The sequence below is a fragment of the Prorops nasuta genome, unplaced genomic scaffold (genome assembly GCF_024137725.1).
Source record: "Prorops nasuta isolate Cenicafe-Biocafe unplaced genomic scaffold, Cenicafe_Pnas_1.2 PNAS00006, whole genome shotgun sequence".
In the NCBI taxonomy this organism is placed as follows: Eukaryota; Metazoa; Arthropoda; class Insecta; order Hymenoptera; family Bethylidae; genus Prorops; species Prorops nasuta.
In genome coordinates this window covers 5,964,593-5,981,389 of record NW_027116803.1, presented here as the reverse complement: position 1 = coordinate 5,981,389, position 16,797 = coordinate 5,964,593, and the positions used below count along the sequence as shown (strand labels likewise).

At 30.0% G+C, this 16,797-nt stretch overlaps 3 protein-coding genes across 18 annotated transcripts; 2 read left to right on the top strand and 1 right to left on the bottom strand.

Annotated features, from left to right (window-relative positions):
- The first annotated feature begins 29 nt into the window (after window positions 1-29).
- AP-1gamma (adaptor protein complex 1, gamma subunit) lies at window positions 30-9,518 on the top strand. Of its 15 annotated transcripts, none has more exons than XM_066728725.1 (16): window positions 497-1,172; window positions 2,237-2,291; window positions 2,504-2,565; window positions 2,774-2,966; window positions 3,042-3,188; window positions 3,271-3,586; window positions 3,900-3,917; window positions 5,241-5,651; window positions 5,727-5,957; window positions 6,033-6,254; window positions 6,362-6,489; window positions 6,562-6,808; window positions 6,886-7,141; window positions 7,223-7,383; window positions 7,454-7,546; window positions 7,626-9,515. In XM_066728725.1, exons 2-16 carry the CDS (start codon window positions 2,272-2,274, stop codon window positions 7,725-7,727), a joined length of 2,607 nt encoding a protein of 868 aa, XP_066584822.1. In that variant the 5' UTR covers window positions 497-1,172; window positions 2,237-2,271; the 3' UTR covers window positions 7,728-9,515. The 15 variants fall into 15 exon arrangements, with proteins under 15 accessions (XP_066584812.1, XP_066584811.1, XP_066584814.1 ...); XM_066728721.1 differs by having other exon boundaries at window positions 2,180-2,291; window positions 7,626-9,514; XM_066728719.1 differs by having other exon boundaries at window positions 1,254-2,291; window positions 7,626-9,514.
- Window positions 9,519-10,297: 779 nt separating this feature from the next.
- CSN5 (COP9 signalosome subunit 5) lies at window positions 10,298-12,137 on the bottom strand. Its single transcript, XM_066728730.1, has 5 exons — window positions 12,001-12,137; window positions 11,536-11,704; window positions 11,213-11,447; window positions 10,923-11,117; window positions 10,298-10,862 (listed from the first exon to the last, which is right to left on the bottom strand). Exons 2-5 carry the CDS (start codon window positions 11,685-11,687, stop codon window positions 10,419-10,421), a joined length of 1,026 nt encoding a protein of 341 aa, XP_066584827.1. The 5' UTR covers window positions 11,688-11,704; window positions 12,001-12,137; the 3' UTR covers window positions 10,298-10,418.
- A 95-nt stretch (window positions 12,138-12,232) lies between these two features.
- LOC136774431 (tetraspanin-6-like) lies at window positions 12,233-16,765 on the top strand. 2 transcript variants are annotated; one of them, XM_066728731.1, is made up of 6 exons: window positions 12,233-12,359; window positions 13,098-13,364; window positions 14,435-14,623; window positions 14,732-14,893; window positions 15,731-15,937; window positions 16,060-16,765. In XM_066728731.1, exons 2-6 carry the CDS (start codon window positions 13,305-13,307, stop codon window positions 16,240-16,242), a joined length of 801 nt encoding a protein of 266 aa, XP_066584828.1. In that variant the 5' UTR covers window positions 12,233-12,359; window positions 13,098-13,304; the 3' UTR covers window positions 16,243-16,765. The 2 variants fall into 2 exon arrangements, with proteins under 2 accessions (XP_066584828.1, XP_066584829.1); XM_066728732.1 differs by lacking the exon at window positions 12,233-12,359 and adding an exon at window positions 12,748-13,032.
- The last annotated feature ends 32 nt before the right edge of the window (window positions 16,766-16,797 follow it).

The window sequence follows — 16,797 nt, the reverse complement described above, 5'->3', positions numbered from 1 at the left end:
CTATTTTTTTAATAGAATACAAAATTTGCACCTATAAGAAAGCATATTTCATATAGCATTAATACTATACAGATATATCTTGTACACTGTTATTTCATAAAGCACTTTTATTATCATTTGACAATTTACGAAAAATCGATATCTTTCGTGCGATTTAAAGTAAATGAAAATACTTATACACGTCTGATATCAAGGCGGCTACTGAGATAAGAGATAAAGCCAACACCTTTTTGTCCCTGTATGTATTACTCTAAAATGGATCAGAAGTGTAGGAGGAACCTCGTGGCTTAATACGTTATCAAAATACAGTTATAACTATTTCATTCATAGTTGCAAATACATCAATTTTATTTTCGTAATTATATTTCTACTATGTGGCCTTATTATGAAGCTGAGGATTGGAGCGTCCTCCCTCCAGAATGTAACAGAAGGTAACCTGTAATTACTATAGCAAATAAGCTTCATTCCTGTCAAATATTCTACATTTAGTAAGTTTAGAAACTTTCTACTTTAGTGTTCAGTTTATCAGGTAGAAATAGATAATATTCATTAATAAATTGATGTTTAAATTAATATTGCCGTAAATCAAAAAGTTTTGTTTTCCGTTTCAGTTTCTGTTAATTAAATCGAAAAAATGCAGACTAAATAGTAATAACTTTTTTTTAATAATCAATAGAGCGATTTTGTATTATTGAAATAATTTTTTTTAACTAAACCATGCCATAATGCATTTACGCAAATTATTTTGACAATGACACTTATATTTTCGCGCTTATCTCGAATTAGCCATTGTTACTACGTTAAACAAAAATATTTACATAAAAAAGTTTTTATTCTTGAAAAGATTCAAAAGCATCGGCTTAGGGAAAAGGAATAATATCCAGTTAAAAAAAAGAAGATTAGTAATGAGGATTGGAGGTATTAGAAAGCAATAGTAATAAGCGTAAATAATAATAAGCAACACGTCAATGGGGGGCAGCCATGTTGAATTTGCATTCGTCGGTATTTCTTTAGATAATTCAGTATGTGATAGCCCAGACTATTATAGAGGTGTATGTTGCTGTTGCAAGAACTGACCGATTATAGTGAATCGTAGGATTGTAGGTGCTTAATTATGTCAGTTGATTTTTCTGAGATAGACTAAGCCTATCTCACAAAACAATAGTAGAGCGGTACGTATTTTACTGGCAAACGCCAAAGGCAATGAAGTAAATTTTTAGTAGAAAAAATATCGTTTTTTCCTAAATTTAAAGTCAGTTGCGGCACACATTATGTAGTGTGTATGTACAATTCTTCTACTCCTACTCTACTACACAGTACACACTACTACAGACGTATAGATAACTGACTATCGCTAATACGAAAAGTAAAAAAGTGAGGGCGCCTGATTCGCCCTCAAAACCCACGAAACGAAACCGAAACGAAAGGAAGGTGAGGCGGTCAGTGAGAAATTCTTGTCGTGTTTGTCATAAGAATTGCACGAGAAAGGTTTGTGATACTCGATGATTAAATCATTTGAAAATAATTGCTCAGTGTTTCAATAGTAAAATTCCTGAAAAAGACGTCTTTTTGGGCTGTATAAGAGTTTGCTCTCTTAAAGACTATCCTCGAATAGAACAAGACTGCTGCTGGTACAGGTTTGACAGCTAGAAAACTAACCCTTGCTTTGTCCGCGTGATGCCCTTCCACGAGAATCATCTCTTCTGTACAACCTAATCGTATATTTTTTAATATACCATTCTATTCTCCTCCATATGAGAAACTTGTCCTTAAAATGTGAAAGATCGTAATCGAACGACATACAAAGACTGTCCAATAACGATCACATATAATACTTGATTAAACTGCTTCATCCTTTTTTTTTGTTAAAATTTTATTGTTAAAACTGGTTTTCTGTTAAAAATTTTTTCTCTGTAATACTTACATTTGTGGTACTTGCAAACTGTTTGATAAGCCAATTGATCTAAATATTAAGCTCTAAACAGCCTTTGGAATAACAAGAGAAAGTTGATTTGTTCTTATTTAAGTATTAAATTTTTATTAATATGAAAAACTGACCGTTTCCTGGCTGGAAACATAAACATGAATTACTTGTTGATAAAGAATATAAATGCAATCTTGAAGCAGTAAGAGTTAAAGCTAGAATCATTTTCTATATTTAATACTTTGTGTACTCTAGGTAAGCAGATCTTGCGATAATAATCATCTTTTCCATATTCTGTTATTGTTTCTGAAGTCAACATTCATACTTGAAAACCTACAAGAGATACCATGAATGCCTCAGAACATGGGTAAAGTTTAATAATATTTGTCTTATTATTATTATATACTAAATATATTAGCTTATAATATTATAAATATTCTTTTACAATAAGCTAAAAAATAAGTTAAAGTCAGATTAAAGCTGGATATGATGCATGTAAACATATAAGTGTCATTGTTTGAATAATTTGCATGAAACAGTTTTTTGTTTATAAAACCGCATGGCTGTGTACTTTTTCAGGTTTAACCCAGCCTTTAACATGGCCTCCATAAAGCAAGCCTTCAATGAGGCTGTAGAAAGAGGTAGGTATTGTAACAAATAAATTTATTAATTCCTATTCCTAACTCCATCTCATGCTTTTATTATGTTATAATTTTTCCAACAACTTTTTGAAATACATTTTTATCATACACCAATGGGAAATTTTGTTTAAAACATCTTAAATTTGCACTTTAACTCATTAAACTCCTGCTAACAGTTGTAACTTATCAAATTTTTATACTTTAAAAGTTTCAACAGTGAGAATGCCTGCACCAACAAGGCTGAGAGATCTTATAAGGCAAATCAGAGCAGCACGTACAGCAGCTGAGGAGAGAACAGTAGTCAATAAAGAATGTGCATATATACGTTCCACATTTCGGGAAGAGGACAGTGTCTGGAGATGCAGGAATATTGCAAAACTATTGTATATTCATATGCTTGGGTCAGTATGTTTGTATGATCAGAAGAATTATATAAAACAAATTATAATTTATAAAGTATTATATATTTTTTCCAGATATCCAGCACATTTTGGCCAGTTAGAGTGCTTAAAATTAATAGCTTCCCCTAGATTTACTGATAAGAGAATTGGTTATTTAGGTGCAATGTTATTACTAGATGAGAGGCAGGATGTCCATCTTCTAATTACCAACTGTTTAAAAAAGTAATTTTCTTTTCATTCAATTATGCAGAAATTTTGATCATTATTTATTAAGTAATACTAACAGAGGTAATTTTTATTATAGTGATTTAAATAGTTCTACGCAATTTGTGATTGGTTTGGCATTATGTACTTTGGGAGCAATTGCTTCCCCTGAAATGGCAAGAGATTTGGCATCTGAAGTTGAGAGATTAATGAAGTCCCCAAATGCATACATAAGAAAAAAAGCAGCTCTTTGTGCATTTCGAATTATTAGACGTGTTCCAGAACTAATGGAAATGTTTTTACCCGCTACACGCAGTCTAATAACTGAAAAGAATCATGGTGTGCTAATTACTGGTGTTACCCTTATCACAGAAATGTGTGAGAATAGTACTGATACGCTCAATCATTTTAAGAAGGCAAGTTTACTTTCTTTCATACATTAATTTTAAAACTAAATTTATAATTATAGTAGATTTTTAATAATTAGAAGTAATATTTAAAAGAGCCAATAATAAATATTTTAAAATTTAATTATTGTTATAGTTAAGAAAAGTCGCGACCGCGAAATGCCTTTTTTAAGATCATTTTACTTATACAATAAGAGGATTGAGAAAACATTGTGTTATTATTGCATATATATAAATATGCAGTAAAAATTTTAACAATATTATTAAGAAAAATATTATTATTAATATTCGTCTAAATATACGTATGATTTATCTCCTTTAGGAATGCGGCCATCGAGAGGTAAAATATACAAAAGAGCTCATCGTACCTTTGCATGTTTAGCTTGATATGACTTATTTTTTTTTTACCTTAATTGCATATTTTAAGAAATCTGTGGATACGTTAAGAATCAATGTCGGCTGGCTCCTTGTATCGTTTATATTAATGCACCATTAAAAATGAGAGCTAAATAGTCTGTTCTTTATAACTTTATTATTACTCGTAAAATGTTTTCTTCATAATTTTCTTTTTTAAAAAATTTTCAATCTTATAAAGCTATTTTACATATGTGCATTATGCATTGTACATATGCTTGAATTAAAAATTTTTGAATTGTAGAAAAAAAGCAATTTGTTTTTTTTTTTAATATTTCAAAATAAAATCGAAATTTACAAATAATTTTTTTATTACAATTTCGGAGTATGTAATTTTTATTGATGTTTTGCTGATTTTAATTTTTGTAGGTGTAGATTTTATGTTTTGATGACAATTTGAGCATAGTTAAAAAACTGTTTTTTTATCCTTTCTATATACCCGGGTGTCCTAGACTACAAATCCTACTCAAATATATCTGAAACAGTAGGTGAAAAGAATATTTCATACAAGTTGTAGAACTCTAAGAATTGCATCTGGCAAAATCAACATGTGACTTTGAATTTCGTTGAGAAGGTCACATACATTTTTTTAAACGGAGTTCCCTACTTTTATTACATATTATTATAGATTAATTCGAGAGACTTGCCAAGCACTTAAATAGAATGCCTTTTAACTGATTGGTTTTTGAATACTTAGTAATAACAACAGTACATGCACACAACGCGATATATAAATCCGATCGTGCAATCTCTGCATAGTATATCTTGCGCGGCGGTTCGCTGCTTCCAACTTTAATAAATCGGAAGCCTTTCAATCAGAAAGGATTTTATTTAATGTTTTGAAAAACTTTTAAAGAAAGCTGCAATAATGTATAATAAAAAGTAGGGGATTCCATTTAAACAGTTGAACATGACCTTTACAGGTCCTTACAAGTGCAATTTAAGGTCATACACTGATAGTGTTCTTAAATACAATTCTAAGAGCTTTATAACGTTTGTTTGAAACATTTTTTTTTGTACTCTGTTATAAAAATATTTGGTTAAGACAGGTAGTCTGAAATACCTAGTATACCTATATATATTATCTGCATTTAAGATATTGTAAGGAAACAAAATACAGCTTTTTTCTTCACGTTATTATATCTAATATGAAGTTCAGTTTTGCTATTTAAATATGTGACTCATTTTTCTTTTTTGGATTATTTTCCTACCAATTCTTTTTCATAATAAAATTACTGATTCGTTACAGATTGTGCCAAATTTAGTGAGAATCTTAAAGAATCTGATATTAGCTGGATATTCTCCGGAACACGATGTATCTGGCGTGTCAGATCCGTTTCTTCAAGTAAAAATCTTACGCCTCCTTCGAATTTTGGGACGTAATGACGTCGATGCTTCGGAAGCAATGAACGATATTCTTGCTCAAGTGGCCACGAATACGGAAACAAGCAAAAATGTTGGGAATACGATATTGTACGAAACTGTATTATCCATTATGGATATAAAATCAGAAAGTGGATTAAGAGTATTAGCTGTGAATATTTTGGGAAGATTTTTATTAAATAATGACAAAAATATTCGCTATGTGGCCCTAAATACTTTATTAAAGACAGTTTATGTTGATACTAGTGCTGTACAAAGGCATCGCTCGACAATACTGGTAAAATTGATTTACAAAGACAAATAAAACAAGGTTAATTTTTAGAATAATCTATTATAATTTATTTTATTATAGGAATGTTTGAAAGATCCAGATGTATCAATAAGAAGAAGAGCAATGGAATTGAGTTTTGCTCTTGTCAATTCGAATAATATTAGAAATATGATAAAGGAATTGCTATTATTTTTGGAGCGTGCTGATCCGGAATTTAAAGCTCAATGTAGTAGTAATATTGTTATGTCAGCTGAAAAATTTGCACCTAATAAAAGATGGCACCTAGAAACGTTGTTTAAAGTTCTCGTCGCTGTATGTAACAGAGTTGAACACAATTTTTGATTTCAAATATTATTAACATTTGACTGATGGATATTACTTTATTAGGCTGGTAATTACGTGAGAGACGATGTGGTGGCTTGCACAATTCAATTAATATCAGAATCTCAGGATCAGCAAGGCTATGCTGTTGGTGCTCTTTGGAGAGCTTTGGAAAAAGATACATTTGATAAACAGCCTTTGGCACAAGTCGCAACATGGTGTATTGGCGAGTATGGGGATCTACTACTATATGGCCCTCCTTCTGAAGATGTAGATACACCAATTAATGTAAGTTTAATGATATACTTTGTCTCCTCAATTCTATATCGTGTTGATTGATTAATATAAATGTTCCGTGACATATAGTTATATATTTGTATACTTTTATTCAATAGCTAACAGAAGATGAAGTTATTGATGTTTATCAGAGGTTATTATGGAGCCCTCAAAATACAGTAGTCACAAAGCAGTATACTTTATTATCTCTTACAAAACTCAGCACAAGATTTCAAAAAGGAAACGAGTAAGTACTTATTCACTAATATTATCGTTATAATGTAAATGTAATATTTATGCTAAGATTCTGTTATTGTAGAAAAATACGTCAAATTATTGATACTTTTGGGAGTAATTTACACATTGAGCTTCAGCAAAGAGGAATCGAATTTTCTCAGCTATTCAGAAAGTATGATCATATGCGACCAGCACTACTAGAAAGAATGCCTCCTATGGAAACTGCCAGACCACAAGCTAATGGTATTATAGGTATAGTGAATGGTGAATCAGAAGTGGAAGATGAAAAATCAATGGTATTAGAAACTCCTGTAGCTTCGTCGGATTCAGTAAGTTTTTTCCTATTATAAATTTAAATAATATAAATAACTAATAAACAAGTAGTAAACTGTAATATTTTTTTTAGAGCGCACTTTTAGATTTGCTTGAAACCACTGACATAGGAATGCCAGTGCCCGCACAGAGTAAACCAATAATAAATACACCAATGCCTGTACATAATAATGATTTACTGGATTTATTAAGTGATTTAAATTTAAATGCACCAATTGCTACCAGTGCACATATACAGGGGCAATCACCTCCACAAATATTTACTTCCAATAGTACATCAAACTTTTTAGTGGATGGTTTATTCAATGATACATTACCTGCCTTAGCAGGTGAGAGTTTTAATAGAAAATATTTAATAATATTTATAAAATAAAATAAAATACACCAGTATAAATATTTATATATTTCAGAATCGCCAAGTATGGTAGTGTTAGATAAAAATGGACTGAAAATAACTTTTAGACTTGAACGGATGCAAGAAACGCCGGATGTATTAGTCATTAATATGTTGGCTCAAAACTCGGGAATAACGTCATTGACAGATTTTTTGTTTCAAGCTGCAGTTCCTAGGGTAAATATTTCAAGAAAGTATTTTGTAAATAATGAGAAGTAGATCCTTAAATATCTTATTTGCTCTTTAGACATTCCAGTTACAAATGCTATCCCCTTCAGGCACCGTTATTCCGCCAGAGGGACAGGTTACACAAGTTTTAAAAGTTACAACTGCTAATAATGTAAGTTTTATTTAAATAAAAAAATAAAATCATTTTTTTCATTTTCATTTCAAGATTATGATTAAATTTTATTTTTCAGACACCACTAAGAATGAGGCTAAGGATTTCGTACACTGGAACAACAGGACCAATTTTGGAGCAAACGGAGGTAAACAACTTTCCACCATTAGTTTCTCAGTGACAAAGTTTTTATCAGATGTCAACTGCGCGCATACCTGCCTAATTAAGTGAATTCGTCTACTACAGACTGAAAGATTTATCTCCAGATTACGATTTGTTAGATGAATTAGATATCAAGAATAACAAGTCTTTTTTTTTTTTTTTTTTTTTGACGTCTTTAACGAATTATTTACTATATGTACAATACAAACATGAAATGATTAAGTTCAGAAATTTTAAATTTGTATCAAAAAGTTTGAAATATTGTTTCCTGGATTGTCAATTTGATACCATTTTTATCATCAAATAACTTTCCTATATTTTTGCAGACTGTACATGTAGACGATCTTATTGCTAATATATCAGAGTTGCTAGAAGTATCTTTGTAGTACTGTATAACAATGAAGATTCAAAATTTGAGTTTCAGTATTTAAATGTTATACATATTTTTTTTTAATCTTTAACCATTTTCATGATATACTACTAATATTTCTTAAAGGACCATGTTCATTGTTTTAACAGTAAACAGAAACTTCAATAATTTTCAGCTGGGCAGGACTAATTTTATTTTTAGAATCATTTAAAACGAATAAAATTAATAGGAAAGGGGGGTTTCATATTATAAACATTTTAAACTTATTAATTTCCGTATACATATAAATGTAAACGAATAATTGTAAATATTCGATAAACCGTTTACACAATGCTATTATATCAATTTGTTATAATTGTTATTTAAACTGACATAAATTTTTTACCATACAGTATCAAATACTGAAATTCTGTAGATTTTTTTTAAATTTGGAGAGAATTTTTAAAGTGTTTGCTTTATTTATATTTTACTGCCCAGTTATTAGTGACAAACACTTGTAGACTAATGCTACATTAATTGATCTTTTATACTACATTTGTAAGCGATAAATAAATTTGAATGCCTTGTAAATAATAGATAGATACAGTTATATAGAAGTCATACGAGTTTAATTCGTTCAAAGGGAATTATTTAAAGTTCTTTACAGATTTATATAATAGTAACAATTAAATTACTTTTTATTTACACTTTATTTGCTTAGAACCGTTTGTTTTACGTGAAAATTGTGTACACAAGTGCGCACAGATACATACAACAATTAAATAAACAATATCCTCATGCGCGTTTATTTTTTATACATAAGTTGTGTGTAATGTTTATACATATTATGTTTAACAAGGATTTATGACATTGGAGGGCTGAATGCTAATAAGTGTCCTATTTGTCATACCTTTTGGCTGCTATTATTATGTTTAATTACAATAAATTAAATTTTCATATGGCATCAACAAAATTAATATTTCCACTGTAAAATATGAACACCAAGAATATAAATATATTTTTCACTTGTATTATACCTTGGTAATGTTCTATTTAAAAGCTACTATATAGATTTCTATAGAACAAAGCAAAGGAAATCAGTTAATTGTAAATATAAATTTAAAAATTGACAAAATAAATTATAATGTCACTTGATGTTATAAAAACCCATCTGATAAGTAGATCAAATTGAATTAATTCAGCTGGCTGTTCATATGACACTACTAATAATGACATATATATTTTTTCATATTGTAAAATTGTTCAAATACTGTCATCATAAATAATAGGACTGATATTAAATAATACATTGTGTTATGTACCTTATGCCATATTAAATTTGGAAAACTGAACCTTGTTTTGAAAAAAATGCAGTTTTTTATTGTAATTTTTCATTTACTTTTAGAAAAAAAATATTACTTTATATATTTATAATTTTAATTCATTTTCAGAAACTATTCACATGTTTTGTGAAATTTGTATGAATTAAAATTTAATCTTATTTATATTTTCATTAACTTTTGTTGCAACATTTTTTACTTATAATTAATTAAAAATAAAACAAGTATATATTCATTTTGCAGGTTATCTTTCTTTATAAATTATTTATATATTGCTGTACTTAATTCTGACTACGTTATTTGCGACGAGAATATAAATATGCAATGATTATTAGAATGCAATTCTGTTAGGGATAATTTTAGACATTTTATAAAAACTATGCTTTTTATTAAATATAAAGAGATTGTAAAATATTGTTAACTATGTTACTAGTATAATCATGCATTTTAGCTCCGTCCCTTATATGTTATGTGATATGTACATGTATTGAATGTGGTATATTGTCGAGACAGTGGTATTAGTACAGGCAGGTGTGTATTGAGTGGCCTTGTTCTGAAATCTGTGACACAGTGTCAGCCCTTCAATGGGGATGAACTCTGCCTACTGGTTTTCAATAGTATAGTAGTATCTAATATATAAATATAAATAGAATATATATACTATAAAGGATATTAAATATTAAAAATACTGTATATATAATTTCTAGCGATCCAAGGTGTGAAAATAAACTGTATTTTTATTCCACAATACTTTTATATAGAATTTATCCTCTCATTTTTAATCAGTGAGAACACACTCATTCATGGAGAAGGTAGCTGGTAGATTATAATTTTTACTTATATAAACCATTTTTGTTTCAAAGTTAAGAAACGTAAAATTTATTTAAACAAATTCTTACAATTAAATAATATGAGTAATATTTACTGAAATTATTTAATATATCTACTTTAACTTATGATAATTTCCTTAAAATTATGTATTCCTCTAAATTTTATGTAGTTCAATTTAATAAATTTTTAGCTAATGTTTTTCAGTAGAAGTATTTCCTACTTGGTTAAATAATCGGTCTTTAATAATTTGTGCCATTAAGCCATGTATAACTTCAATTGTAGTTTTGCAGCAATCCCTTGTTGCTTTACCTAATTTTTCCACTGTGGTTTTATCATGTTCTGTTCCACCAAAATAAAAAGCTCTTCCTAGCACTACTTCAGATTGTTCTAATTTATCAGAAAGGTCGAATATTTGATCAGTAGTATAATCAGCATTTGTTAACAGACTAGATGAACTTAGAGTATTGACCCAATATTTATTCCAAAGTGAATCTAACAAACGTCTATCCAATGAAGATTTAAAGTAAGAAACTTCTAATGAATAATATTGTTTACAATGTACACCAAAATCTTCAATTTTGTTTAAAGGGATTGTTTGGTATTCCGATGGTTCTTCATTAGCAGGTTTATATCCCTAAATATAAAATAGAATTTAATATAAGCAATTAAATGAAAATACTCTTAAGAAACTTACTTTAGGATAAGTTCTAAATGCTCCTAAGCAAACTTTTCCAGCAGAAATAGTTCTAACTGGATCAATTACAATAGCAACAAATGGTTCTTGGAAATTTTGGTTCAACATTTGAGTAGAAACATCAATTCCAGATAGCCAACAGCCATAACCAGGATGGCTATGGTACCATCCAATTGCATTTTCTTGTCTACCCACCTATTAAACAGAAATAGAAAATGAATTATCTATATTTAGTAAAGCAGTTAACTGACCTTGTTTGAAAAACAAATAAATATAAATATTTAAGTTACTTGTTTGGCAGCTTCGATGTATGCAGTCATGTATTCATAAGCTTGAGCTTGAGCATTAACCCTGGTTTCTGTTCCTTCAACTGGCAATGCAAATGAATCCATGACAATCATTGTATTAGCTGTTACCTTCCCAAGAAGTAATCCCATTACTTCTAAAGTTCCTCCAGATCTTGCATGCATCACCATTTTCAAAAGTGCAAGAGCAGATATTTTAATATCTTTAAAGAAGTGTGGGCTGGAATTAAATTCAAAAAATATTATAAATCATCTGATATATATGTATTTATTGTTATGTTACTGTGAATGTTAATTTGAAAGCTTACTCTTTTTCCCATGGTTTTGCAGCTAAAATATCTTGCTGTTCCTTCCTGTCATATCTATAAATTTCATCAATTGAATTGATGCTTTCAATATTGTTTGTTAATTCCCATGTTTTTTGAGCAATTGTTTTCTGATCAGAGGATGTACTGGCCATATTTAATGTTTGTTAAACTACAAAAGAATTATAATTTTATATTAAAATAAATGTCTTCTCTCCTACTTATTTATAATTAACATTACTGAATAGAAGGATGCAAATTACAAATATGAAAACAATATTATGAATTATGTTCCTTGTATACTAACATAACCTGTACTTTAATCATAAATAAATTTAGTAGCCTCCTTAAGAATATCAAATAATTCATAATGATACAAAAGTTTTTCTTTCATATATAACAGTTTCATAAAATTATTGCAAGGTTTGATAAATGAGTATTCTTTAGAAATATTTAACTTTTACTTACATTCATAAGGATTAGTTAGTGTTCCGTTTTGTTTCGTTTGTTAAAATATCGGTAAGGTCATTTTCTTTTTCACTAGTTATGCTGAAACGGAATGGATCTAGAACTGGACTGGACTTTTTAAGTAGTTTTGACTCTGGGTCCATAGGGTCTGCGTCTAGCGGGTGATTACGAATATTATTACTATTCCAATTAAATGAATTATAGGATCCCAAAGCTCAACAAGGGAACAGCACAGTAAACTAGTAAACACACACACACAGTGTAATAAAATCTTTGATCCAGTTTGTTGATGGTATCAACTATCATAGAGTCAGTATTAACTACATATCAGCGCACTATTGTTCATTACTTTTCATCAGGTATACATATACATATACATATAACTGTTATGTTAGGTATAATCTCTGTTTATACTCTGAAAATTCCAAACCTTTAGAAAAATAGCCGTAATGTTAATACAAACAAAGTACATTAAAAAATAGCACTTTTTATAAAATCTGTTTTTTTAAACGCATGTATTAACTTTTAAATTGTATTATTCAGCAAAGACACGATTGTTAAAGAAAAATAATCTAGATATAAGATATATCAATTTAATTATATATTTAATATAATCTATAATCAAGTTACATCTTGAACTATTATATATGGTATCTATAATATTGTTACTATTGAGCTAAAGTTATGTACTGCTATTACTTTAAAAGGCTTTCCCCTATGAAAAGTCTAGATCTTATAAGAATCTCTGGTACAAGAGCTTTGAATTGAAAGCATTATCGATTTTTGTCGAGTAGATTAATTATAACTCCGTTACCAATGGTTTAAAAGAGACAAAGGCGTTCATTGAAATTGGAAATGAGAAAGGAATACTATAATGTTTTGAGAACATTAAGTGGGACGTAGGCAGCACAGAATTTAAGCATATCCAAGCCTGGTATGGAGAGTATAGTCAGAGTATTGTTTTTCCTTTTCCTGGCAGGGTGAGGTGAGGGTTACGTTGTGACGTTGGTTGTAGCACAACACGGTGTGACGGTACGGCATACGGCAGCCAAGAGACAAGAGTGCATGCCAAGCTAAGACCTCTCTCTCTCTTTCAGGTCTCAGAACAGAACGCTCAGAACTCTCAGAAGTCTACTCTCAGAGAGTCGTTCGGACCATGAAGGATGGAGGTTCAGCGACCGCGAGGTAGAATCCGTCCTAGGTGATGCTATTTTACAAACGACCAACGCTGGCGTCCTTTTTACTCATCGACGTGTACGTGCAAATGTGATCAACATAGCTCAGTGTATATTTATAAATACGAAATGGCCCGGGCGTTAGTCTGTTTGCGATATTTTCTTCTCACTGGAACCATCATTCTCGGCGTAAGTCTTTTTTTTCTTCTCTTTCTCTCTTACATACACATACATACACTTATAAGACTTGTCTCCACATGCAACGTTTCCATAATCACATGTTTTACCTGTGCGCCGCGACCCCTTTTTACACTTTTCTAGAAAATGTTGATTTCTTTGTGCCTAGTCGCTATCAAAACAAAGTTAGGCTTTGTATATTTCGCTGTCGGACCTCAATGGAGGCCCGCGTGCTGTAAATACAGAATGAAGTTTCAAGACTGATATGCGCTTTTACGAAAGACCCAACTATTTTATAAACATAGCATATACTAATAGTACGTGACAGCTGGCTGCGCACGCTCGTTATGACAATATTTAGTTTTATTGTATTGGGATGTACCTATTATAGAAAAAACTTGGATGTGAAATATAAAAAAATTTTAACATACCAATTTAAAAAATAAAACTAAATAAACAATTCTTAAACATCTATCACGTAAATAAGTTTGCTATTTTCTAAAATATTTCACATCTGTCAATGGAACATACTTGAGATTGTTTATATCCGCCTGAACAATTAATTTAATTAACCCATTAAATTTTATTTAATCTGTAGTACAGTAACTTTATAATTAGTTTAGATATTTGAAAATTATAAACAAGTGCTCTCACTTGAACGAATATTTAATCCCAACTCTCGCTTTACGGAGCAACCGTTTTCTAACGGGACTTTATCGGAACCTAGACTCCATGCTCGTTAAAACAAAATAAAGGAGTCTAATACTAAATACTTTTTTTCCTGAAACGAAAATGAATTATGTCTCTATGAAACTATTTTTCATTATAAATAATTTCATCAAATATGCAGAAGATACAACATTTTCCAAGTAGGCTTTTTTATGCTATATTAAATTTTTAAATCAAGTTTTAATACACGTTTAAAACTGAGAAAAGGAAAAGTAGAAACCATAATGGATAATCTAGAGTGTAACATAATACATACTGCTATTATTACTGTAGATAGGACACGGATAAATTATATCTTAGTCGTGCGTTATCAGAGCTGATATTTGATAATAGTAGATGACGTTTGTTCACAGGCATCAGGGATTATTGTAGCCTCAGCCGCTGGTTTCTTCATATACCAACTGCACGAATATGCGCTGCTCACTCCTAACTCCGTTTGCGGTCCATCCGTCCTTTTATTGGGCACGGGTATATTTACCTTCCTTTTAGGATGGTATGCTTGGCAATACCTGGACTTTAAGATCAAGGGTCAAGTTGTAGTTGTAAGAGATTTTTTGTTTTGCAATTATAGTATAGAAAAAACGGGATTTTCCTAGTACTTATGCTGTTAATTAAATGCACATTTCTACATCATGAGTTTTTTATTTTAGTTTGCCGTTACTTTAGCAATAATTGCGTCGGTTCAAACGGGAGCTGGAATATGGTCTCTCGTACGTTACAATCAAATAGACCCTGGAATCTCAAATCCAGAGAAAGTATTTGCCCTTCCGGGCAAGGCCGACAAACCTGTGTGGGATCGTATGCAATCAAGGGTAAACTTTGACATTATCGACTCTATTTTATGTCTTAGATTAAGAGCTTTAGCAGCTATTGCCTAACTGACTATTTCTGGATTCTGGATCAAGCGCACATCGTTGTCAAGGGGGGATTCCAGTGTAACTAATAGATTGAAATAATCACAGTTATTATACATTTTCATTAATTAAAAGTACAATATCTTAAAAATATGTTCGTACTGTTTTTTAGCATCGAATTCATGAAAATGAAAAGTTTCAATTCTTTTTAGTGTGATGGCGGTAGGTATGCTAAAGCTTCGATCAAAACATTAAACGCGTTTTTCATTAAACCACATTTTTCAAGTTGTCGTGCACGATTACTTGAAAAGTCATGCTCCGATTAACACCGTTTATATTTTATTCTATTCGTAATAAATTTCTCTAAGTACTATATAATTTATCCCGTATTTTGGTAATTATTTATAGAAATTTTAATTAGAAAAACGTGTTCAATTTTAGATAAAAATAACAGTTCTTCATTTTAACACTATGATTTTTTTGTCTAAAATTATTATAGTTTTGGAAAAAAAATCTAACTTCAAACAATATTTCATTTTTTTTCTTTACATGGCAATATAGAAAAACGAATCATTTTTCTTAAACTTTACAAATACCTGTGTGTATCCCTAACAATTTTTGCTCGTGCCATTAATAGTCTTTTGGCCAAATAATTTATATAAGTATCTCATCTTTAAGTTTTTCTTATAATGAATTTTAATATCTTATTTTTTTGTTAAGTATACGATTTAAGTGATTTTTTCTTAACGGATTTATTGTTTTATACATTGAATGGTTTATTTGATTTATTTTTAGTTGCTTTGTTGTGGGCTGCACCATCTTAGCGATTATAAAGAAATTCCGCGGTCTTGTTGTAATACAACATCACTTTCGAATCCCAGTAGCACTGCAAGCATATGTCCTTCTATGCACCAAAGAGGATGCCTCTATGTAGTGTTTAATCGAACAACGTCCATTCTTCTTCATGTATTCCTGCTAGCATTATGTTCCATATTATTACAGGTAAAAAGTAAATGTATACTTTTATATAGTATTTAGCATTTAACGATCATCCTTGGTACAATTTTTTTCTTTGCCTTGCTTCTAGTAGGGATTGACTATACGAAGGAATCTTTGTTTTACAGATTTGCCTCATAGTATCAGTGATATGTTATACTAGAGCATTGCAAGAAAACTTTGAAAAGAGACGGCAACAAATGAGGTTGTCTATGCAGTCATCGTCATCATCGCCAATTGAGAAGAAAGAGACTGACAGCAGTTCAAATCATTTAGTTCGCCAATCTACCTACTCAAATCGTTTTTCATAATTTACGTACTTGTTATTTCCAAACATATTTTCTGTAGATTTTTTATTCATTTGATTTTTGTTATAAAAGAGTAAATGCAGTACAAAATAAGTAAGCGCACAATTTTCATACCGAAATATCGTTATTTACTATATGCAACAAACAGTGTGCAAAAGCTACTTAATATACGTATCTAAGAGGTAATTAATTATTCGAAAGTATTATCTTTAGTCGTATATTAAGTTTAATCAGCGTTCATTACTATTTATTTATTGCATATTAGTAAAACATAAAATTATTTAAAAGGTTCATAAAATTTGTATTTTCCATTCTACAAATTCATTAATATTTTCTTATAGTTACATAGTAATAATATGTTTTCTATCCATGTGGATATGTATCTATAGATTGAAAAGGGTCTCTTAGTTTTTTGATGGGAAATGTTCAAAAGAATGTGATGGAGATGTACTTAAGACAAAGGTTTATAAATCTATGCATACTTGAATAAACTTTTATTTCTTACTAAAAAATGAGTTTTGTTTTACAAACTAAACTTATACATAGGTAATAAACGTA

Bases quoted from the DNA above. Each gene is read 5' to 3' on its own strand.
- LOC136774431 (XM_066728731.1), top strand. From the start codon at position 13,305: ATGGCCCGGGCGTTAGTCTGTTTGCGATATTTTCTTCTCACTGGAACC. The intron at 14,894-15,730 runs GTAAACTTTGAC...ATTTATTTTTAG, and splicing joins GGGATCGTATGCAATCAAGG to TTGCTTTGTTGTGGGCTGCA. The intron at 15,938-16,059 runs GTAAAAAGTAAA...TTTGTTTTACAG, and splicing joins TATGTTCCATATTATTACAG to ATTTGCCTCATAGTATCAGT.
- AP-1gamma (XM_066728714.1), top strand. From the start codon at position 373: ATGTGGCCTTATTATGAAGCTGAGGATTGGAGCGTCCTCCCTCCAGAA. The intron at 432-2,503 runs GTAACCTGTAAT...GTACTTTTTCAG, and splicing joins CCTCCAGAATGTAACAGAAG to GTTTAACCCAGCCTTTAACA. The intron at 6,809-6,885 runs GTAAGTTTTTTC...TATTTTTTTTAG, and splicing joins CTGTAGCTTCGTCGGATTCA to AGCGCACTTTTAGATTTGCT.
- CSN5 (XM_066728730.1), bottom strand. From the start codon at position 11,687: ATGGCCAGTACATCCTCTGATCAGAAAACAATTGCTCAAAAAACATGG. The intron at 11,448-11,535 runs GTAAGCTTTCAA...ATTTAATTCCAG, and splicing joins GCAAAACCATGGGAAAAAGA to CCCACACTTCTTTAAAGATA. The intron at 10,863-10,922 runs GTAAGTTTCTTA...TTTTATATTTAG, and splicing joins CATTTAGAACTTATCCTAAA to GGATATAAACCTGCTAATGA.